Below are 25,957 nucleotides of genomic sequence, written 5' to 3'. Positions count from 1 at the left end.
CCATTCAGTCTGGTCTTCCCATCATAGGCACAGTGAACTTCAGAATGCCTGTGCTATTTTGGCTGGGGTATGCATAGGTTGAGAGTCTAGAAAAGTAATGCTCAACCAGCTGAGAGATCACTCCTGTACGGTGGCCTGAGGTCACAGCTTTATGCAGAGCAGCACCAAAGAGGCCCCAAGCACGCTAATTCTGGTAGCAGAGTGTCAGCAAAGCTGTGTCATATAGGGAAGCCAGGGCTGAAATGTGACTCTGCCCGAGACCTCGAGCGCCACACAAGAAGCTTCCTTTCCTTTTACTGTAATCAGCCATTTTCTCCTAGCCTCGGTCATTTTAATCAGCATCTCACAATTCAAAGAGGAATCTTCCTTTGAGAACATGGACATAGAAAATTGACTACTCCTCATAGAAAAGAAAATCGGAAAAGGAACTCTATATAGATCATAGGTGTGGGAACCACTGTTTTTGTTGGCAGAGAAACAGAAGAGGTCTCTCCTTAAGATCTCACCACAGTCTTCTAGGTGCATAAAAATCAAAAGGGGGCAACATTATCATACTCTCAAGAGATATAAAAACAAACAGAGGAAGACTCTAAATAAGGACAGTCATTCACTGCAAGGCAATTGCCTAACATGATTATGAAAGTGCACTCTCTCTCTGTAGACCCTCCTGGTGGTGGTTATTTTCCGGATAACCAAGGAGAGGAAGTAAAAAGAATGATCGAGAATGTAGGTTAGAGTGACTATTTTCAGTTCAAAGGCACACAGAGAGTGCATAAGACAGGCAGGCCCAGAAGAGATGTCAGAGTGAGACTACTTAGTCTGAGCACAGAAAGGAATCTCCTCTCCTTGAACAGAAATATGCATACAGTCTACATTTAGACTGGAATGTGGGCAATTATTGAATTTACTGTACAATTACATAGAAACACGCTAGGAACTCATACCAAAACTCAGAAACTCACATCATGCCAGGGCCAATATCCACCACAACTGACAGAAGACTAACAAATACTGGACCCACCTCATTCAAAATAATGTACCACCTAAACCTATCTAAGAATGCAGCTAAGGCGCTCAAACCCAGGATGCCGAAAGATCTCCCTGAAACACTCATCTCAGTCCTCTATAACTGTACAAATAAAGGAACTGTGAAGTCTGATCTCCTTTTCTTTACCTGCTGCACAGAGGAGAATAAAACTATGCACATGCCCACCTAGCATAGCAACCAAATACCTCATGGGAGCAATATCTCTCAATCACTCCCTAACTCTTCATCCATGCTGAGGAAATATTAATCTTCACCTCAGTAATGTTCGTTTTGTATGGACAGCACTCTGATACCAGGGTCATGTTTGCACTTTATAAACTTGCTAAAAGTAGTCACAGACATAAGTGACACCAGTGGAAAAGACATCAAAAGAGCCACCTTTAATCGGGTGCCCCTTCAGATGTAATTTCCAAACTTGTTTACTCTATCCAAAGGGCGTACATAATTGGCACGCACTCTAAACAAGGCGAGGGACCAAAGAGGAGGGTAAAAAGTACAACTGTTTTGTCAATTTACCGCCGTTGTCTAAATGAGGCCCATTAAGTTAAAGTCCACAAAGGACTACTGATACTGGAGATAGCAGTACTTCATAATTATTATGTGCCAAATAATTTAGAGCTCTCACAGTAAACTAATACATGCATGTTATGTCACACACCCCTATTTGAACAGTTCTGCTGGCAGAGAAGAAGGAGGGTTAAAATCTTGAAAAGAATAAATAATTAAGCTTGTCTTAAAATCTAATAAATCACAGTTACACACATTCTGAAATCATAAAGCCAATGCATAGATTACCTATTTTCAGCTGTAGCTCAGTTATTGTAGACTGCTGATTACTTTCTACTGCTAGTGTTTTATCCACAGAATCCTAAAACGCAAAAGATAGAATTACATCAACCATCTAGTAAGTTAGGATGAAATGACAATGCAACGATGAAAGCAATGCAACTTAAACCCACCTTTAACGTGATTTCTGGTCTCAAATTGTGCAGGTCAGACTCTTTTTGTTCGAGCAAGTCTTCCATATTTTCTTGTACTGCTTTGAGGGACTGCTCTTGCTGTTCTTTTACTTGACTTTCATGACATGCTATCTTTTTTGTAGACTCCTCAATACGAGCTTGTAGATCAAGATTTTCCAGTTTTGACTTCTCATTTTCACTCTTCATGACAAGAAGATCTCCCTTCATGGATTCTCTTTCTGACACAGTAGCTTCCAATTCAGCCTTCAAAAGCACCTTTTCTTTTGCATAGTCCTCAATTAGAGTTTTGAGCTTTGCACCCTGAGCCTCATTTTCTTCCTGAAGTCGCTCCATGTCTTGTTGGAGGAGAAGACACCTTTCATTACTTTGGAAAACCATGGTCTGACTTTCTTTTTTCAGTCTAGCAACAGACTCATATACAGCTTGAAGAATGGCCACAATGTCCTTATTTTCCTCTGAGTGCATGTTGCTACCCATTTGCACCAGTAAGTCACTGAGACGAGACTCTACAATTAATTTCTGCTGTTGCTCGTCTTCAAATAATTTGCTTACATTCTCTTTTTCCGCAATAGCCAACTGCAATTTATATTGCAGAGACTCAATTTGTGCCCTAGCTGCCAATGAATCGTCCCTTTCTGACATAAAACTCTCAATATTGAAAGACATTGTTTCTTTCTCTTCTAGAAGTTTTTCTACTTTCAGTTGAAGGGCCTGCACCTCAGATGCAAACCTTTCCTCATTAAGCAATTTCTGATGCTGTTCTTTTTCATATAATTGACTTAGTTGATCTTTCTCAACTGTAATCAATTGTAATTTACTTTGCAGATTCACACATTCTTCTTTATTGCTCAAGAAATAGTCTCTTTCTGCCACCAAGTTCTCAATATCTTTAGACAGTTTCTCCTTTTCTTGACTCAAATTTTCAACTTCAATATGAAGAGCTTGTACCTCACTCAGTAGCTTTTTCTCATTAAATAATTTCTGCTGCTGATCCCTTTCAAATATATTACTTAGCTTCTCCTTTTCTTCACACAAATTTTCAACTTCAATACAAAGAGCTTGCACCTCAGACAATATTTTTTCATCATTAAGTATCATCTTCTGCTGATCTCTGCATAATTCTTTTTTCTCTTCATTTCCTGGTTGCACTTTATTATTCATATTCTCAATGTGCTCTGTAACTGCCAAAGGACCACCTCTTTCTGACAGGAACCTCTCAAAATCCGTTGTTATTGCTTTATTTTCCTCAAGCAGCCTATCAACTTCATTCTGAAGAGCGTGTACCTTAGACTGTAGCGCGTCTTCCTCAAGCAATCTTTGCTGCTGGCCTTTAGCATACAAGGTGATCAGTTCTTCTTTTTCCACACTAACTAGCTGTAATTTATTTTGCAATGTCTCAATCTGTTCCTTAAATGCCAAATCATTGCCTGTTTCAAATAATATTCTATCCATATCTCTTCTGATTGTGCTTTTTTCTCCATTAAGTTTTACTACTTCACCATTTAGACACTGGACATCAGAAACCAGCGCTTCTTTCTCCTGTTTAACAGATTCAAGTTGATTCTCAATTTCTGCTAACTTTTTAACATTTTGGTCTTTTTCCATTTCAGCTTCTTTTAGTTTTTTCAACCATTCCTCACACTCTAGCTTTAATTGACTATTGTTTTTCGTAATAGCTTCTGTATTCTGTCGCAGTTCTAAAACACAAGCCTGTTCCCTTGTACACATATGCTGGAGTTTGGAAAGTTCTTCACGGGAAGCTTCCAAAGAGGCCAGTAGATCGGTGTTTTTTAAGCCAAGATCATTGACTTTTTCTTCAAGCTCTTTTAACAATGCATCCTTCTGCTGTAAGGAAGCCACCATTTCGTCATTTCTTGCCTGAAAGCAACTTAAGGTTTGTTTGAGCTCTTCATATTCAGAGTGCTGGGCAGATAAAGCTTCAATTTCTGCTTTAAGACTATTTGCGGTTTCAAGAAGAGCATCTTTTTCATTGTAAGCAGTTCTGAGTTTTTGCTGCAGTTCTTGGAGATCTGTTGCCTGCTGCTCTTTCAGGGCTTTAAATTCTCTACTAATCTTTCCTGCAGATTCACCTAGCTCATTCTGCAGTGTGACAAGAGTTTCTTTCAAGCTTTCATAGTTAGACACAGCATCATCTTTTTCAAGTAAAAGTTTTTCGCATTGTTCCTTGAGGACCTTCATTTCAAAAATCAACGATGCCCTTTCTTGTTCGGAACTGGACATTAACTTCTCCTTTAAATCCAAAATCTCCTTCTTATGTTGATTCCTCAAAACAAGAACTTCTTGATTGTGTCTTTGTATCATCCCTTCATAATTGTCCTCTGCACTGTGAAGCTGAAATTGTAATTTTTCTATTAAACAAGCACAGTCTTCCTTAGCAAGCTGCAGCTCATTGATCTTAAATTCTAAATCCTCACGTTCATGAAAAAACTCATCTTTCAAGTGCTGGATTTCCAGCTCAAGCTTTAATTTAACATTATGTGTATATGTGAGTTCATCTCTTATGATGCTAACCTGAGATTCATGCTCCTTTAAGACATATTCCAAATGTTTCACATGTTCCTTTGTCTCTGATTCCAAAGATAAGTCTGTTGGTACTTCTGTACGTTTTCTGAAGTTCTCTTTCTTTTCGTCTATGCTAGCTTTGAGGAGTATGATTTCCTGTTCATACTTAACTTTATTTTCATTCAACGTATCCTGAATACTTTTCTCTTTTGACAGGAACTGCTCTGTTATATCATGTATAAGTTCATTTACTCTTTTCCTGTCTTCTACATACTCTTTTCCATATGTTTCAAGCTGATGTACTAGGTTAGATACTTCTTCCTGATGGACAGACCTCAGTTTAAGAAGCTCATTTCTAAGATCAGCAATCTCTACCTGGTAATGTTCTTGTCTTTTGCTTTCGAGATTTTTCTCTTCGATTGCAGCTTCCAGTTGTTTATTCAAATGTAAAATCTGTTCCTCATAAGTGGGTATCAATTGATGAAGCTCTGTCTCTAGTCTTTTTATATTATCTTGTTGATTACTATGCACTGTCATCTTTTCCTCAAGGGCTAGCTGTTGATCAGCAGACTCTTGCAGTTTTTTTTGCAGCATGCCTACCTCATCCTTGTGGCTGCATCTCAACATTTCAAGTTCATTTTTGAGGATTTCAAATTCCTTATGGCAGTCTTCACTTGATTGGTTCCATTGTTCTTGAAGTTTGGCAGCCTTCTTTGCAGCATCCTTCAGAAAAGCATACATAGTATCAGTGACAAGAAATAGTGGATCACAAACTATAACAAAAGAGAATATTAAAACAGTTTAAAATGCATGCCTGTTTTTAACTACCAAAGATTGCCTAGAATAACATAGGATAGCAATAAGTTCTTCCAAATTCACTGGCTTTTTTTGGATGCTATCATTCCTTGAGCTTACTAATGTTTTTAAATGTGCTTTGTGTCCCCCTAGACACCCATTACGCTTGTTTTTCTCTTCAATGATCAGTGACATCAATACTCGTATGTTGCATTATTTTACAGTATGCCACACAACAAAATGTCAGTTGGGAAATGTAGTTCATTGATTGTCTATTAGCATTGTTTCCCTAAATGTAGGTCACGATCCACTGGTGGGTGACAAGCCAATTTTCAGAGGATCGTCAAAGACTAAGCAATAACTAAATATGCCTTTAAATTCTATATTTATCTTGTCACATTTGCTGCGCTTGAATGACAGAGGTTAAAGGTCAGGCTATGTCTTCTGACAAACTGCTGCTTACTTTTTTTTTTTACCACAAGGAACGGTGTTTACAAAGTTTGCAATGAAAGAAAAGTAAAGTGAATTATGCAAAAATCTTCACATTCACATACAGATAGTGTGAAAAGAAAGGGTGGCTGTAGGATGTCATTTTTGTAACAGAGCAAAACTTAAAAACCTGCAAATGAACTGTACACATTCAGTAGTTTGAAAAGCAAAAATGAAGCACATTTTTGGGAAGTCTGACGTATAATGAAAACTGATTTTAATAGGATCAAAACAAATCATGACAATTTTACTTGGTGATGCACAAATGATAAATATTCAGTGAAACTCGATTTCCACACATTATCATTTGTGTGCAAATTTAGTGGCCATTTCAATAGAAAATGGTCTGTCTGTAAATGACCATGCGCTACCACACAACACTTTAGTTACATAAAAAAAAAAAAACAATCACATGCCTCATGTTCATTAAAGTTATGTGGGTTGTGAAAGTTTTCATTAAACAATGAAAAGCGAGCACACTACCATACTCCATCTGTCTAACTGGGATGTATTTCCCTCGTCTGTGTGGAAAAACCGTTACGTTTTTTTAAAAGACCCCTCACCTACTAAACTAGTTGGTAGCATGCTTCACCATTGGGGTCTCAACCGAGACACCTAGTGCATCAAGGGTGTGCTGTGACGCCAAATTACAGCAGAGTGTTTTTTTTGTTGATGATTCTTACTTGAGGTAATCAGGCACCGCAGCACACACTTGATGCAAGAGAGGTAATGAAAGTTCAAATCTGATGAAATAACTTGAATAACTCTTCAAATTTAGAAGAGATAATAACATTTGCAGCTTTAACTAAATCAAAGACCATTTCAAGTGATTCTCAGCAGTACTTATCAGAGATTTAATGTAGGTGGCCGACTCTTTGAAAATATTTCCCAGGTAGCATCTTCAGGCCAGCATACAAACTGGAAGATTGGATGAGGAGGAAGACTGCCCCTTTATTCCAGCATTCTAAAGAATTTTCTTTTTTCAAGGACATCCCTGGAAAAGCAGCAACTAGAATGTTTGAGCCTTATTCTTTTGCTTCTAAACAGGGCTACAACATTGAGTTCCTCATATATACAATCAGTAAGGGTGAAAATGGAACAATTTACATCATTAAGATTGATCATGTCTTCTGTGCACTATTCTACAAAGGCAAGTTTTTACTAGGAGAGTGACAGATAACATTAAGTCTCATAAGAGAAGATTGCTCTGATTTAATTTCTGTGATCACACACTGGAAGGTGGAATGAGAGTCAGTAATTACTTATTGTAATACTTAAGCCTCTCCTTGGATCTACCATGTCAATCATGCACTATAATGGTGTAATCATTTGGGAGAAGAGTCATGATATTAAGAGATGTGTCACTGAATGACGTTTCCGTGAGTACAGTTCAAATCATGGTTAACACTGATGTAAACAATTTTCAATCTGTATTTCATTACTAATCTACAGTTATGTAGAAGAGAGTGTAATCTGGAGTTCACAGTTTTAACAGTATTTAGTGCCAAATGTACTACTTAGAAGAGGATGCAGTGTTCCAATTTCCATGAGGTACCGAAATTCAACAAAGGCTTTTTGTTCATTAACAATTGCAATGAAAATGTTGGAGGCAGGCTCAAAGAGTGATGAAACTGCATCAAATCAGGATCATTACTCGTTGTTACTAAGGAAGGAGAGTAGAAATTGAAGATGCAAAGAAGGGCTTATATATCCTTACTGGGAGGAGTGAGGAGAGTGTCTTATGTAAGGAAAAAGGTCATGGGTTGCTAATAGGCGTAATTGTTGAGGCATTATTAGGAGAGTAACACTGAGCAGAGACAGAGAAAAAAAAGCTGAGAAAAGGTTGAACATCTAATGCCAAAATCATAAGAATGCACAGTTCCAAAAGAAAAAACGGATCCTCACAACCAATTTGGGGAAGGGGGTCAGACGGTACCTGCAAGCACTTTGTACTTGGAACAAGAGCCCTCACTCACCATCCGGTGACATGCTACATCATTGGGCCATGCTCCTCATCAGGCCGGCACTGCAATGTGGCATCTATCGCTATTTTTCATCACTCCAAGATGGCCTTCACTTTTCTGGGCTTGATTTTCTAATCCGTTCTTTATTTCTATTACATCACTTTTTCCATTGATCAACTCCCCCCTCCGTACAGACTCCATCGCGGGAACCACAGAGCTGGTGTAGGTGTACCGGATAGCTGTGTTCACGCAGGGCTGGCTTTAAGGTGTTGCGAGTGGTGCAGCCGCACCAGGTGCTGACCTCAGGGAGGCGCTGTGTTTAGCAATAGCTTATGAAACTTGCGATTTAAAAACACCTGCTGAAACGTTTCTTGTGCGTCCAGCCTTCATGAAGCAATTCAAATGTCAAGATACCTCTTGTTATTAATGTTCTTGCTAGACAGAGAGATCAGAGGTTTGTCTAGCGGCAGCTTTTGACTCGCCATAAAGTAGTGTAGAGGGTTAATATGCCTGCTGCAAAGAACAGAATTATATTTTGTGTGGATAGCTAAGTGGACTAGTAAAGCCAGCCTTTACAAGTGCTTTAAAACAAATGACTGTATGTGAAAGGGTGCTATGGAGAGATGAGTGTCACATTTGCTTGTGGGGGGTGGGGGTAGTGAGGGATCTGAGGAGGTGGTCATGGGGTGGGAGGGTGCAAAAAAACAAACTCGCACAGGGCTTCACGAGCGCTAAAGCTGGCCCTGTGTTCACGCTACAAGCAAGTGTGCCTGTTTTTGGCCTTCCCCCGCCGGGGTTTGGAGCACCATATTTTTCTACTAATAGATGCATATCCGAATGCCATTCTTTACTGTTGGTGATCTTTGCTGTGACTATTTTGCTGACTACATTTAGCATTGTTTTTAACATACACGCTAACCAGTTAATTGCATGTTTTGTTTGTACCCCAGGCAGAAGCTGTCAAACTTGTTGTGACCATTTCACTGATTTCACTTGGTAGCGTTTCAACTCACACTACCTGGTTAATTGTTTGATCCCCGGGTGGGTGGGAGCCATCAAACTTCAGGACTGGCATTATGACACCAGAACTACTTAGGAGTATTCCTTCTTTAGGACGATGCGTTTTTTGGGGCAGTGGTTATCATTACTGGGGACGGTGCAACTTACGGTGAATATTTTGCACAATACTTTTTCATGTGGCATTTAGACATACGCAATTTTTCTATCAATTTTGTACCTAATGGTTGGTAGCATTTTTACATGCTGCACAGACATATCACATTCTGACCGGGTGAAATGACTATTAGGATAAGGGACATCTCTCCATGATTCCCAGTCTTCATACATGAAGTGTTAATTTTGAGTACTATCTAACTTGAATTGGGCTATCCCTCACATATCGGAAATACAAGGAGTTTTATTTAGCAGATATGATTGAGCCTTTACAGAGGGTTTTTACTAGGGGTACACTGGTGATATAGACTCTGGAGCAATAGTATCCCCGGATTAATTTGCAACACTGTTCTCCAATTTACTTCAGATTGAGCTGTATTCATAAAACAATTTCAACATGAGCCTATCACGCGCAGAAAACTATCAATAATGTTTGACTCATTGTTATGAGAGGCCCAAACTTGTGTGGTGGAATATATTACTGATTATTTTTCTCTTTTAACCATTTTGTTTAGATTAGTAGACTCTTTTGATCTATTAACGCCCGGTGCAATTCCTAAGGGTCTATTCTTCTGACTCTAGGAGGGTAAGAGGTAACCTATTAAACATAGGGTTCAGTGACACATGGTTGTTCTCACATTTCACGTCCTTTGAGCACCAAGAGTGTCTGTGGTTGTTTCCACTTAGATGCTTGACACTAATCGACACACAATGAGATATACCTGTTGCTGTCAAAATGAAGCATGAGTAACAAGTTATTTTTATTTTTTCTATAGGTTCCTGCTTAGGTTGCCAAAATTACAATAAGGTTTATGGTATGTGTCGATTTGACAGCGAGGATTAGGATTCTTTGTAGGTCCTGACAAATCGCCAACAGATCTTTAGACTACTGAGCGAGAAACATGTTGACCAGACTTTTGGGATAGGTAGTGTATGAAATACCCACACACGACCTCGCTTTATGTTAGTACCTTGAATAGGGGTACAGGACATATAACAAACCAATGTGCAGGGGGACTGGGTCATTATATCCAACTTCCCCTACCTTCTCTTTTGTTTTTAATCTTGACAGGGGCTCCATTTTGTAAAAAAAGGTTTGTACTTTTGGATTATGCATACATCTCCAGCAAATATTTTGATAAGATCTCTGGCAAAGAGCCCCCTTGAGGGGCCCGTCAGGCATTGCCGTGCCGGCCTGACGAGGAGCATGGCCCAATGATGAAGCATGTCACTGGATGGTGAGTGCGGGCTCTTGTTCCAAGTACAAAGTGCTTGCAGGTACCAACTGACCCCTCCCCACATTGGTAGTGAGGATCGACTTTTTCTTTTGGAACTCTGCATTCTTTTAATTTTTGCATGATTTGGGAGAATGATGCACAGGACCATATAAATCTCCCAGATATTTGCCCCTCTTTCTTATTTTCTTTGTTGAACACCTAATGCCCACAGAGTGTAATGAAACCGGATAACAGGTCAAACCTATGAGAAAGGTGTCCCACAGATGAGGGATGGGACGTGCTCTTACCTATATTAGAGATCATTTCAGACAATCATTATTTGAGAATGGTAAGGTACTTTACGTGAGGGATATTGCTGAGAGCTTATTGTACACGTTACAATAACACAGCTACAGAATGAGGATATTTCCATATTGTATACACGTTATGTCAGTGTAGTAAACCAACACCTCAGTGTGAGATTACAAAGAGAAACACTCCAAAGCACAGAGGGGGCTCATAATTGGGCTTCAAGGTAGTACTACCACTGTTTCAACAGTTAATGATTCTGGCTACCTATTTCTTTCCTTCAGGTCAGGTTTGATAAAGTATGTCATCAAATGTCTGCTACTATTACTCATGCAAGGAGGCCCTTAAGCGGAGACCAACGTAAATAAAAGGACAATCATGGACATATGTATAAAATCTTCCAAATCAGCGCTTGCAACACAACATAGAACCATCAAGAGACCAAAAGGCACCGAAGGCCAGGTCCACCCTCAAGATCCCAGGGTCAGCAAAACAGCAGAAGAGTGGCCCACAAAGAACAAGACAAAGACTTAGCCTCCACCAATCAGTGCAGCAGGATCAGATAAGCAGCACAGCTTAACCAAGATGTCAGGTAGTGCTGCAGCCACTAAAAGAATTAGTGCCAAAAACTCCTGCAATGATCTATTGATTCTCCAGGGTGCAGCTGCGTCATTGCCAGTCGCAGTTCAAGTCTCAGAAGACTGACGTGACTGGGTTGGGTCAGAAGTGGCAACTCAGCCACGTTATGATGGTGCTGCAGCCCCAATGCTGTAGGAGATGGTATCATCTGGTCACCGCAGTATCATGGTGGGAGGCACATATGCCTCGGGGGCAGATGCTGTGGATCATACTATGCCCATCGACTGAGCCTCATAGAGGAGCCCATCAATCCAGCTTCTTGAGCGGACCATGTAGGGACTCACCACTTTTGTCCTGGTTGCCTGATAAGAGGCAGGAAGATTGCCAGAACAAGGCCCCAACTGCAGGCTGAGTCCTGAGAAGTACACACAAATATGCTCACTTCACCTAAATAAACTGATCAATGCACAGAAGAAGAATCAATGCTGGATCCTAGAAGAGGGTAGAAATGTAGTCATGGGCTGCAGAAGCATCTCACAAAGAGTCCATGCTGGTGGCTGTTTTGCTCCAAGTTCACATCAGATGATAACATTCCAGGACATCTTTACATGTTGAACATAAACATAGATGGAATAAACCAAAAACACTGAATTTTAGAAGCTGATCTTTCGACAGAAATCTGTTTCTTAAATTTACAATGCCTCCTCATACGCAGGGGTGTGGAATTCCGATAGCCGCCACCCAGGGCATCTTGTTTGGGGTCAAGGACAACAAGTTGTAATGTTTATTTTGTCCTTGGGACAATTAGGCCCAACCCCCTGCAGCACAAACCCTCTGGTTGCCAGTTTATAATGCTACATTATGAATCAGGGAAGAGCATTGGTTGCAGGGAAGGCAAAATTTGTGCTTGTATGTTAATACTGTTCAAACTTGTGTTTATGGGTCATTAATTCAAATCCTTTATTCTTAGGGTAAGCACTCTAAGGAAATGTTGTAAGCTCGTACTGCACTACTGACAGTGGTTCCAGTATAAAAATAAGTACACACGTTCACAGTTTAACGATATGAGGCTACATATAATGTTCCCAGAATGCTCTCCAATTAGATGCAAATGTTTACAGAGCCTTGAAAGTAAGATTGATGATTCTTTGGTTTCAAATTAAAATGTTCACAAAAAATACAACTGGGAAAAACATTGTTTTGCCTAACTACTGTTAAATTTTAGGAACCATTTCTTTGAAGCACCATTTCGTAAAACGAGTTGATGCATGCTAATATTTCCAAAACAATACTTGCAATGGAAAATCAGTTTAACCAGTTTCAACAAGAGTATGGGAAACATGAAGAGGCAGTGAAAAAGCAAATAAGTCAGACATTTGTGGCCAGTTTTTTGGCTTGGTCAATGCAAGTCTTGTTTTGACATTATAACAAACGCTGGTAAAAGCAAAACTATTTTTCAGTCTCAAAAAGCACAAATTGCCAGAGAAGTCCCAGGCACTGAACAAAACTTCTTTGAGTGCCGATATGCTCCTTGTAAAAGAGCAGAATGCGGTCACTCACAGTGAAGCCAGGCGATAGATAGAAATACCATTGTAATAAAAACAAAAGGTCTTGGTTAATACCAGACCTAATTAGGGCCCAGTTCCCTAGAGAAGAGCTGGTGAAAAACCTTTTTACATGCAAGTTACTAGGTTTGCAGAGACTCAAAAGGCCATTCCAGCCCTGGAACTATTGCTTGCGCTACCCTCCAGCCTCAGAATGTAGATTAGCGGAAAGGTGGAAAATAAGGGAATTGCTGATATTCAAACCTTACTACAGTATGAGCCCTGGCATAATCAGAGGCTATTAACAGAGTTCTTATATAATTCTGCTGCCATAATTTGTCACTGCACTACATGGCACCAAGGGACAAGTGGATTTATAAATCAGCCTGTCCCATGAACAAGAGGATATTTTATTAAATTCCCAACCCCTGCATACTGTACTAAGTCTGTAGTAGTGCCATAACTACTTTTCATGGGCTCCATAAATTTTCATTAAATTATACAAATATATGTAAAGTCCATGTACTACAAATATATGTAAAGTTATTCTCAAGTTGGAGAACATTATTGCATTGCATTATATCTTACATTTATAAAGCATATTGCAAAAAAGAAAAACATACAAATATGGGTTTCAATTCTTTTATCTTTTTAATTATTTACTGGTGTTTTGATGCTGACTGCATGCCACAATGGTAGCTTTAGAGTTTCAGGAAGTAAAGGAGGGAGGAACCAGCTAGGTAGTAAAGAAGCAAAATGGAAGAAAACAAGGGATAAATATAGAAACATTTGCACCTCCTACTTTGCTGATGGTCGTCTTGAGGTGATAAGTAGATTTGCAGACATCCTAAGAAAAGGAATCAAAGGGTATCTGTTTCGGAAATGCCTGGTGAAACAGCTAACAATATTGTTGAAGTTCTGGGTCCAATAAGATTCAGGCTAAAGCTCCTAGGGTATTTTTGCATGTATCCTTTCTGGTAAAGGGGGCTATGATAATTCTATTGTCCTGATGCTGATTTCTGCTTAGGGTTCAGTACAAGGTAGTGAAAAAATTCTGTTAGGCATTTTTTGTTCCAAAACAAGTATATGTGGTGGATTATGCAGAGCATATTGCCAATAACATATGTTTTACAAAAGCAAACAGGATGAAGCCTGGAGAGCAAGAATTGTATGCCCTGTTCTTTTCATGTCCAGGGTCAGTCTTGCTGCACAGTTTTGGGCTGGTTTAAGTTGTTATAAAACCTTCTTTGGAAGTTTATGTACGTTCTTTTGTAAGGTGTAGATGTGCTATCATCAAAGTGCAGACCAGGTGAACTTTGTGATGACAGCTTAGCATTAATGTAACTTTGGCAAGCATATGAAGATGTACATGTCCTTTAATTCAAATAATGATTGAAAGTATTGTGTCAAAGGAGACTCCCGGTTTCTTGAATTTCGATGCTAGAGTTGTTAAGTCACCCTTCCCCCACAGAATTCCTGGACATGGAAAGATAGGTATTGAGAGCAATTTGGATGGTATCCCTCAAATGTATTGTGGTCTGCACATCGCACACATGAGTTGATTACGTTGGACATGGATGAGCATTAAACGAGAGAGAAGGATCAGGCTAATGCTTGGGGAACCCATATGATATTTCCTTGGTTTCTGAAACAAAACAACATTGTTATTGTTACATACAGACATGTAAGGACAACTTGACTGATGCAAGGATTGTTCCTTTGGAGGCGAATGATACAGGAGAGTAATATGGAGAAATCTACTGCAACATAGGCTGCAGAAAGATATGGCAGAATTTGCTGTTGCAGCAGTAAGAACCATAGAAAATAAGGAGACAGGAGCCAAAAATGTACCGCAAGTCAATCTATGCCAAACAATTATTATTTGGTTGGACAGCCCACTAATCAGTTGTGGCAAAACGAGTTACAATGACTTAAAGAAACCATATATCTTTGTGCTCAATCTTTGGAGCAATTTATTTTTCTTTTTTCACAGATCTGGGCTTAATCTATCATTTTTTGTTCACCACACCCACCACCCAGTTTAGATCCAGCCATATGCAAATCAGCCTTGACCCTACTCACCATGGAAACAGTCCATCCCAGACTGCCAGGCCAGGTCCTCGCTGGACCGGAAACAAGCATCCTGGGACTTGTATTGGGGTACTACCCCTCATCAGTCAGGCTAGCTTGAAGCTAGTGGCACACTGAGCACCGGACCGTTCTTCTCTTTGTCCCTGTTTGACTACAAATAGCACCGACCAATCTACATCATCTTCTGTGTGAGTCATTGTGGTGTAATGATGAACCAATGGAACAACTGAATGTTGCGGAAGTAAGAGCAGTGGAGTTAATTGCCCGCTGTTCCTGAAGTTTGGTCTAAGTTGAGAACTTTGGCTGTTACACGTGGGGTACGGCTAAAAATAAATAAATAAAATGCATCTGAACCCTCTTTGTATCTTTGTGCTCAATCTTTGGAGCAATTTATTTTTCTTTTTTCACAGATCTGGGTTTAATCTATCATTTTTTGTTCACCACACCCACCACCCAGTTTAGATCCAGCCATATGCAAATCAGTCTTGACCCTACTCACCATGGAAACAGTCCATCCCAGACTGCCAGGCCAGGTCCTCGCTGGACCGGAAACAAGCATCCTGGGACTTGTATTGGGGTACTACCCTTCATCAGTCAGGCTAGCTTGAAGCTAGTGGCACACTGAGCACCGGACCGTTCTTCTCTTTGTCCCTGTTTGACTACAAATAGCACCGACCAATCTACATCATCTTCTGTGTGAGTCATTGTGGTGTAATGATGAACCAATGGAACAACTGAATGTTGCGGAAGTAAGAGCAGTGGAGTTAATTGCCTGCTGTTCCTGAAGTTTGGTCTAAGTTGAGAACTTTGGCTGTTACACGTGGGGCACGGCTAAAAATAAATAAATAAAATGCATCTTATCCCTCTTTGTTCTCTGGTAAGCACAGTAAATCCCTGGGCAAATCTACTTTTGGGATGATCTGCTTCTGTTAACCTTAGGCTGAGTATGAGGGCAGTTCTCAAACAGCTATTTTGACTAATTACCAACAGCCAGTCAAAATGGTCTAACACGTTACTCTTTCTGATTGTTTGAAAGGATGGGCGATGAGAGTGCTATAAAAACAGTAATCTGATGGACCTCCCTTTCCGCACAATAGGTCTCTGTGCTAGGTCCACTTTCATTGGTTGCTGGAAAGCAAACTGAACTGTTGAAGATAACCAACCGATGACCACAAAACACAATGCTGGAGGATGTCAACAGCTTTCACAAGTTGTTGTCTATGCTTGAGAACAAAATACATCATTTTCCAATGTCCTCTTGCAGAACAATTTCACTGATTTTCAAACTGACTTTTGCACCGCAGAGTAAAATAAAAATAAAAAACTGAACAAATAAAAAAAAACAGCAGATTTTGCCAGTTACACTTTTCATTGCCATTTTGTCCATTCTTTTTTGCAGATAACCAAGGTGCACTTGTAGCCTGTTTTGTTATGGAACAGTAGTTTCTGTATGGTGCGACAATGGCCAGATCACAGAGAGATGCTCATGAGTACGGGCCATGGTTTTGGGTAAAGCTGTTTGTTCGTTGGCATGTTGTTGGCATTGCCCATTCCTGTGGATGAAGGAAGCACCCCCTGCTTTATGATAGGGCATCTGCTAGAGTATTTCAAAACTTTCGTAGAAGGAATCATTAAGGTTATCCCCAGGCTGAAGAAAGGGTGGTTAGGTCAATGACCAGAGTCTGCCTAGGCAACTAGGCATAATGTGGTTCCTGGGTCATGTTTAAATGTTTAATTATACGCTAAAAATATTAGGAATTTCAATAAATGTTTTGTTAAATAGTTGGGACTGATAAGGAAATGAAGAAACTAAAAAACATAAATGGGAAGTGCATTGTTTAGTATAGGATTTTATCTGTTTCCAAATAGTTTCTTTTAATGAACCACACCTGTTCCCAAATAGAAAGCAAAGAACTACTGGATCGAAAATTTGAATTAATTTAAATTCATGCTTATTACTCTAGGCCACAGTGAAATATTTTGTTTGTTTGTTCACCGAGTCTCTGCTCCCCTACTGGGCGTTCTTTTTCCTGCCAATTATCACATGCTCGAAGCATGAGCTTTACCGAACCGCAGAGGTGGAGCTGTAAGCTGGACTTACCTGATTTGGTTGAGATAGGGGCTTGGTTTTGGATGAACCAGCACTCAGGATGGGTGCTACACTGTTCCTATTGATGCAAAGGGCATGTAACAGGTGGCCAGACTGTTAGAATGGTGCAATTATGCAATAGCAGCTTAGATCTGCCATGCCTATATTGTGCCCAGGATCCATCAGTAGGTGCAGAAGAGGTTGTACTCCAATGAGGACACTGGGTGCCCCCCTCCCCTTCACCTTAACAACAGGATCCAGCTGAAATAGAATGTTTACTCTGGGGAATGATGGTTGTTGGACCCCAGTGCTTCCGGCTTACCCATGGTTATTCGCTCCATGTGCATATGAAGTACGTGGGTTATCACCACATGGGAAGCAGAAGGTCCCTGGACAGGGTGTTTAGTTACCTCAGGCGGAATGCTCATTACTTGGTCTCCTACCTGGAACAGCACCTACTCAACCCTACGTTCTAATTATTCAAATTCAATTGTACATGCAAGAAGGGTGCACCCTGACTGTGCGCAAGCCTGACAGGTTTAGTGGAACTTCCTACAGATGGTAGCACAGAACTTCAGTGTGCACAAGATGAGAAGTGCTACTAGCAACTGCTGACACAAAGTGCATACCTTAAAGCCCAGTGTTGCAAGCTAACTATGTAAGCTGAAGGAGGATAAAGAGAGAAGGAAAATAGAATAAGTGGAAGAAGGAGGAGTGTTTGTGCATTTAACAAACTGCTGAGCACAAGCAGGCGCTTATATCCATAAACTCCACACAAAAAAGGGAGCGAGCAAATGTGTGCATACAGAAAAGGAAGGTGGGTGTGTTGCAGGTGATAAACACGACTATGCAGTACTGGCATGAAAAGGTTTGATGTTTGATTTAACAACTTCTGATGCAATTTCGGGACCACCTCTGGCCAGGAAACCCACAAGAATGACAAAAGGAAAGACCGAGATGTAAGAGTAAGTAGCTTTACTGCAAATAACACTGACACAGCATCCATTAAATTCATCAACTGCCTTTAAAAGAAAGCATTTGGGTAAGGCAAAAACACAGACGAATGTCCATAATGGAAATATATGCAACACATGTTCCCATACAAAAAAACACATAAGCCTTAGTAAACCACTATTTCTTCTAGCAAGCTGTGTATCACCAAAGCCCTCACATCCATGTCATTGCATAGGGGTCACTGCTCTGGGCTACCCATGCTTGGATGAACAATCATGTTCATACAAGCATGGGTAGCCCTGAGCAATGACTCCTATGCAGATGCATGCTTTACCTGCAGACACTATGTAGATAGATGAATTCAGTTTTTTTTCTGTAGTTCAGTATAATCTATATATGCTGGAGGTATTATAATTTATTTGGACGGTCAAAGAGGGAATGTCTTATTGACTATGGAGGACATGAGATTGAAGAGTATACTACATATGCACCAAATGCTCATTTTGAACTCCTACCACTTACGGAAGCAAGAGACAAGGTAGGTGACACTGATCTTTAAGTGGCACACCATGTTCAATAGATGCCTTGTGATTAGGATACACTATACTGAGTTGATTAGGTAAAAACAAGAACTGTTGAAATTAAAAATTAAAAGCAGGCTTAAACTGTTTGTCCATAGAATCACGCCACACCCTAATGTTGCAGTAACTATTTTACAGCTTTCGTATTTCCCCCTTATTATACATAACACCTTATTCTCCTTTTGTGCATGGGTACATCTATGCTAATAATGGCTGATGGACAGCCTAGATTACAGTAGTGAATACTGTCTGGCCCGCATAACATAAATCATCTAATATTACTGGGTATGGAAATATACTATTTAGTAGCTTGGCGCATTAGCGCATCTTGCATCTCTAAGCTCACTATTGATTAGCATTCTACAAATTTAAGTAATGAGATAAAACATGAGGTGCAGACCCCAGACCATTCTCGAAGTGCCTAGGAGTGAATGATGAAAGTAACAAGCTGCACTCAATTTCTTTAATACCTTTGCCAAATGTTGCAGTTACTTGTTTCTAACTTGGCAATACAATGATTTTATAATCTAGACAATGTCTCTTTTCATATGATGCTTTTTGATTTTACATTCATGTCCCTTTAATCACTTATGAGACATGTGTAGATCACCCTGGTTTTCCAGTGTTTATGGAGAGATCAATAGTGTCAACCAAGTCATGTGGAAAATTGACCTGTGCTTTCAATTTACAGATCAACAACAGAAAACACCTCTAATCAATACTATTACTATAAAAAATGTCTGAACCATCCTCTTTGCATGACAATGTCTATTACATATGATAGCAAAAGAAGATTTGAAGACAACCTTGATCTACGAGATGAAAAGACGAAACAAATTACTGTCTCAACATCAAAACTAGCCCTATTCTAATATGATGACCCTGCTCTCAGGTAGCAATTGATTTAACCTAACCATTCCGCAACGTCTGGATTCAGGTTATCTTTCCATTTCTCTGTGATCGCTCTTGTGGCTGCATAGGTACCCCCAAAAAGGATATAATTCAGCAGTGTAGACATTATATCATATTTAGAAGGTAAGTTTGTGGGGACAGTTTTGGCAGGTTTCTCTACATGTTTCAACTCTCAACTAGAACCCTTGAATCTCAGTCAGTTTATGGACCTATTCTCTCCATGTAACTATATAGCTCTTACATCTAGGACTATAAAGATCTGCGGCAAGAAACTAGGAATTTATCTTTTGAGGTGTGTAATACAATCTGAATATTGGACTTTACAGCAAGCGTCTTACACTGGCACCTTTCGGCACAAAGTCTCTTTTGCAAATCATCACCATCTCACGCTTTTCTAAATACAGCGGTGATTTTGTCCATTTGGCCCGTATCTCAGCAAAATAGTTGTTGTGTTGTAAACTGGTCAGGAGGTTGGAATACTGGTCAGAGATCTTCCCCTTTTGGTATAGTGTAAGTAAGCCAACCTTGCCTCTTACCGTTATTCTGTTTTCTTGACGATCCATTAGCCAATTCCTTATTTCAAAACATTTACAAATGTATCTCACTGAGATTGCCCAAATTCTTACTGCATTTTCTGTTGTGATTTCATGTGCGCCTCTGTGGGACATCCCCCTTCACTTTTTCTCACTGTCATGGTAAAGTCTGGCTGCCTGCTGCAAATTCTGCCAGAAAAGTAGGGTTGTTCATAATGGTATGTGCAAGCGACATTCTAGCGATTTATCCTAAAATCCTGACCATACCGATGAGCACTTTAAAGCATATTGTCTGACAAATCTTGAAGGGTTATATTTAAAAATGAACCGTGTAAGTAACTGATGCTAATCATTTCCTTAGCTTGACTATTATCCATAGATGCATCATACCAGAAATGTATTAACCAACATACAAATTACAAGGAGCCAGGTAGGTAATATTTCTCTATGACCAGGAGTGCCCATTCCTTCAGCCCACATGAACCTGGGTATGCCTGAATTAATAATGATAAAAGAGTTGTAAAGAGAAAACATAAGATTGTCTGAAAGAAAAAAAGAACAAACATTGTACAAACATGGTAGAAGAGTGGCAATTCTGCTGACCAGGGTTAATAGTTATTTGTCTCAGGTTCTAAACTGATTTTATATTTGGATACACAAAGGGGGCAAAATTCCCAACATACAGTGTGCCAATACTTAACCCCAGACTAACTTTGATTTAGTGAGGAATAGTTGCATTTCACGCAGGCAGTGGGGAGGGCAAGAACCTCACGGACCTCTAGAGGCACAGATGGCATGTGCTCTAGTTTACTGGGTGGTGGGTGTATGGCCGAAATACACGTATTGTAAGCTTCACAAAGGGAGGAAAGCCAGGTGAGAGTTCTCTCCTACTTTTCTTTTGTTATAGGTTTGCATTTCACATTATCTGTTAAACCTTGCATGTGCACAATGTATGTATGCCTAGCTCCCTTTACCCATTGACTGACTGCCACATTACTCCCTGGGGAAACAACGGGAAAGCTGAATTTGCAACTTGGATAGATATAACATAAATCGTTTGTAAATTTGTTCACTGTGTACACGGCTAGAGGTTTGAAAAAAAACAAAAAAAAACAAAAAAAAAAACAATATATACAATTTTAAAGAAACAGTTCAAATATAATGTGTAACATAAATGTAAAATAATTTAATTTAGTTTTAATCTAGAACGAATCAAACAAATCTTACAGCAAAACAGTGAGGTAGCTGACCTAGCATTCAGAAGTATAGCTTCAGTTTTTATATAGTTAGCTTTGTAGCTCAATATCTGAAAGTACCAGTTACTTACCTTCGGTAACAAAATATCTGGTGGAGAAATATTGTAGTTGCAGATTCCTTACCTTAGAATTTCCCCCCAGGTATCAGACTGGATCCAGAGATTGTTTTCTTCGAGCAATACCCTTGTGCGTCGGTCGACTTCGTAGGTGTTGTTGGCATCGTAGTCGCCTTTAAGATGTCGCGTAGTACACAGACGCCGCCTCAGCACAGTGACGTCAGTTTCTTTTAACGACTTTCTATGCCAAAGTGCAGAGCCGCTAAGAACACTGAGATTGATACGCCAGAGCTAAAGACCTGAAGGGGGGAACCCTGTCCCTAGAAATCAGTTTGCAAGCGGGGAGGATGGGTGGGTCGGTAAGGGATTTGCAACTAGAATATGTCTCTACCAGATATTTTGTTACTGAAGGTAAGTAACTTGTACATCTGAAAGACTTCTAGTTGCAGATTCCTGACCTTAGAATAGATACCCAAGCTATGCCATACTCGGAAGTGGGCTGTGAATCAAGATGATACATGAAAAGGCGTAAAACCTTGGGAAGGACGGAAGCCTTAGTGCACAACACCACTTTGTCAAGGTGCACAGACAAGAATGGAGGTTTGGAAGAAAGAGCTTGAAGCTCACTCACTCTGCGAGCAGAAGTGATGGCAACAAGAAAGACAGTCTTGAAAGTGAGGAGCGATAAAGGGAGTACACATTAAGTAAGTAAGGACAAGATTAAGGTCCCACTGAGGCATGATACATGGAGTGGGAGGAAATACATGGGTGAGACCATTAAGGAATCTATTCACAATAGAAATCTTAAAGAGTGAGGGCTGATCAGGTAGCCTAGGAAAGGCCAAAATGGCAGATAAATACCCTTTAAGGGTGCCCAAAGCAGAGCCCTGCTGGGCCAAAGAAAGAATGAACAAAAGAACCTCAGATAGCGTAGCAGAGAGGGGATCAACAGATTTGTTGGTACACCATGCCACAAATTTATGCCAACCACAGGCGTATACCGTTTTGGTGGAGGGACGCCTGGCTGCCAAGATATCATCACAGACTTCGGGCAGAAGATCAAAAGTCATCAGCTGCCGCCACTCAATATCCACGCATGAAGGCGGAGATTGGACAGATCTGGGTGGAGAACCGTCCCCTGTTGATGCGACAGAAGATCCGCCCGAAGAGGCAGTCTGAGTGGAGGACTGGTGGCCATGCTCAATAGCTCTGGATACGATACTCTCAGTCCGGAGCCACCAAGATGACTTGGGCCCAGTCGTTCCTGATCTTCTTGAGAACTCTGGGCAGAAGTGGTATGGGCGTAAAGGAGGACGGAGTTCCCCTTGAGACGAAAAGCATCTCCAAGCGAGTGCCACCTTGGAAATTCCAACATGCAAAACAGCTGACACTGCACGTTCTCTGCAGAGTCAAACAGATCTAACCAAGTCTCTCCTCACTTCTTAAAGAGACCTTGTGCCACCTTCAAGATGGAGGTGACATTTGTGATTGGCTGTGCATCGACGGCTGAGTTCGTCAGCTCTGGTGTTGAAACCCATCAGATGTTGAACCACCAAGGTAATGCCCTGATGTTCCAGCCATGTCCAGAGGCATAGTGTCTCCTGACTAAGGGTCCTGGACCGTACCCCGCCATGATCGTTGCAGTACCACACGGCGGTAGTATTGTCTGAAAACCTGCACTACTTTCCCTTTGAGATAGGGAAAAAATGCTTTCAATGCAAGCCGGATCGCCCAGAGCTCCAGAAAATTTGATATGGTGCCCAGACTCCGCCAGAGACCAGAACCCTCTGATCTCCACCTCTCCCATGTGGTCGCTCCAACCCAGAAGCGACACATCTGTTACTACGAAAAGGTCTGGCTGCGGAAGGGAGAGGTATCTACCGTGGACCCAATGTGGATTCGATAGCCACCACTACAGGTCTTTCGCAGTCCCCTCGGAGATCTGGACCATGTTGGAGAGATTCGCCTGATGCTGCACCCACTGGAACTTCAAGTCCCACTGCAGAGCCCACATATGCCCTCTGGCATGTGTCACTAGCAGGATGCAGGAGTCTATGAGGCCCAGCAGCCTCAGAGTCAGTCTCACCGAAACCCAAGATAGAGGCTGAAAGATCTGAATCGTAGCCTGAATATCTTGCACTCACTTTTCAGGAGGATAAGCCTGAAATTGCACTGTGTCCAGAACAGCTCTGATGAAAGGGAGCATCTGAGAGGGAGTCATGTGTGACTTCGGCACATTGATAGTGAACACGAGCTTGTGCAGGAGGCTCACCGTAGTCTGAAGGTGGGATATGATTTTCTGGGGCGAGTCCACCTTCAACAGTCAGTCGACGAGGAAGGGGAAGACTGAGACCCCCTAACCTGCGCAGATGAGCTGCAACCACCGGCATCACTTTCGTTAACACCTGAGGGGCACTGGTAAGGCCGAAGGGGAGCACGGTAAACGGATAGTGTTTGTGACCTACCACAAATCGCAGGTAACATGGGACTGTGGAAATAAGTGCCCTGCAAGTCCAACGCTACCATCCTGTCTTCTGGGTATAAGGCAGAAAGGACCTGAGCCAGGGTGAGCATTTTAAATTTCTTCTTCTTGAGGAAGTAGTTGAGGACCCCAAGGTCTAAGATAGGATTTAAGCCCTTGTCCTTTTTCGGCACCAGAAAGTAGCAGGAATAACAACCACAACCTACTTCAAGCACAGGGACCTTCTCTATGGCTCCCTTGGCCAAGAGAACTGCGACTTCCTGGCGGAGAAGTGGCAAATGATCCTCTGGAAGTTGGCTGACTGATGGAGGCATGGCTGGTGGAGCAGATATGAAGGGAAGGGAATAGCCCTTTCAAATTATCTGCAAAACCCACCTTTCCGTAGTGATGGATTCCCAGTGGGGCAGGTGATGGCAAATCCTGCTGCCAGCTGGATCAGAGTGAGGGGACTGACTAGGAGGGTTTGGAGACTGCAACGGGGGCAGGGGTGGACTGGGCAGACCTCTGGTTCCCTGTCCCACAGTGTAGGAAAATGGCTCCCTGTTGCAGTTACCCCCCGCACTTTTTGCCTGATATTGATGCTGACTTGACTGAGAAGTGTGCTGGGACCCTGCTAACTAGGCCCCAGCACCAGTGTTCTTTCACTAAAAATGTACCATTGTTTCCACAATTGGCACACCCCGGCACACAGATAAGTCCCTTGTAAAAGATACCAGTGGTACCAAGGGCCCTGTGACCAGGGAAGGTCCCTAAGGGCTGCAGCATGTGTTGTGCCACTCTAGGGGGACCGCTTGCATAACACATGCACACTGCCATTGCAGATTGCTCCGGCTTCTGGAAATTCGGGGAAGCGCAGAACGGACCCAGAAGCAGGCTCCAAAGACAGAGGCTTCGAGCGTTGACGCTCCTCCCGCATCGCATCAGCCTAGCGACGGGGTGAAGTCGAAGGACGACAGGACGGCTTCGACGATTTCTTCTTCTTACCTGTGACCGAAGACCTGGAGGAAGAAGAGTGGGGGTGGCCCAGCGAACGTTTTTTAAACCTTCTTCTTGAGCAAGACTGGGACCTACGCAGAGTCTAGCGCCGGGCCACCATGAGCTGGAGGGACAGCTCCCTCAAGGCCTTCGGGTGCATGGCCCGGCACTCGGAGCATGACTTCGGGTCATGGTCGCAATCCAAGCACCATAAACAGACCCGATGCGGATCTGTCACAGACTTCATGTGGAGACAGTCCTCGCATCGGCTTGAAACCGGTCTTCTGGGACATCTCAATGCACCAAAAACTCACCAAAAAACTCGACAAACGTTCAAACTCGGTCAAAGAGAGACAGGGTAGCTCTCTCTTGATCAGCGAGTGCCGCGGAAAGAAAAGAACGGATGTCATTGTGCCGAGGCGGCGTCTATGTACCACTCCCAAAGTCATCACGGCGACTACGATTCCAGCGACGCCAACGCCACCTACTGATGCGCAAGGGTATTGCTCGAAGAAAAATCTCTGGATCCAGTCTGATGCCTGGGGGAAAATTCTACGGTAAGGAATATGCAACTAGAAGTCTCTATTAGATACTGAGCTGTAAGTGCAAATGTCTTTTATAAAGTCATAGCTTCAGGTCTTCGATACAATATGACATTGTCAGCACACAGCTTAATCTTTCACAAAGCAGACCAGTTTAAATTATCCTATTTCCTATTCATTTAAAGGCCAATGGTTCTATACACAAAGTCAAACGTAAATGAGAAAGAGGGCACCTTTGCCTAGTAAAGTTCTTGATAGCGAGTCTTTCATCTGTTACACCACTAACGATGGGTTGTGCCCACACACCGCTATATATTACAGCTTTCCTATTGGCATACTGGAAGGAAACACACATTTTTCTAAGAATATTCCCAAAATATTCCTAATGTCTAAAAAGATGACTATCTCTTGATTTCTCTCTTGCAAATAAGAACGTTTCAATAAGAAAATGGGTTTGTGCCATTGAATAGCGCTCGGGTATGAAATCGGTTTCATCTGGGCCCATCATTCTTCCTATAACCGATACCAAATGATGGGCCATTATTTTCATGAAAAATGCAAAGTGTATTCAGAAGTAAGATAGATGATAAGCAGTGCAATTCATTAGGTTTGTTGGGGATTTTAGTAATATATAAAGGTGGCCTTTTTTAAGGTTTCAGGTCCATGCACCCATTTCCAAATGTGATTAAAAAAGCATCAGCAAGTGAGTAATGACTGTTGCACTATAGTTTTTATATATATATATATATATATCTCACTAACAAACCCATCTTCCCATGGAGCCTTCTCTACCAAACACTCTTCAATTCTGCATCTGATTTCTTGAGGTTCTAGTAGTATTAAAGTAGGATGCATGCTCCATACT

General features: G+C 41.4%; 1 protein-coding gene across 2 annotated transcripts in view; it reads right to left on the bottom strand.

The window, feature by feature from the left end:
• The window catches only part of GCC2 (GRIP and coiled-coil domain containing 2), a 418,679-nt gene that overhangs the window by 277,531 nt on the left and 115,191 nt on the right, over positions 1 to 25,957 (bottom strand). For both annotated transcript variants that reach the window (XM_069204470.1, XM_069204471.1), the window contains exons 6-7: positions 2,008 to 5,274; positions 1,844 to 1,916 (exon numbers count right to left, since the gene is read on the bottom strand). In XM_069204470.1, the coding sequence (XP_069060571.1) occupies positions 1,844 to 1,916; positions 2,008 to 5,274 (3,340 nt within the window). The remainder of the gene's footprint in view (positions 1 to 1,843; positions 1,917 to 2,007; positions 5,275 to 25,957) is intronic.

Source organism: Pleurodeles waltl, chromosome 8 (genome assembly GCF_031143425.1).
Source record: "Pleurodeles waltl isolate 20211129_DDA chromosome 8, aPleWal1.hap1.20221129, whole genome shotgun sequence".
NCBI lineage: Eukaryota > Metazoa > Chordata > Amphibia > Caudata > Salamandridae > Pleurodeles > Pleurodeles waltl.
This window is presented reverse-complemented; position numbering and strand designations above follow the sequence as displayed.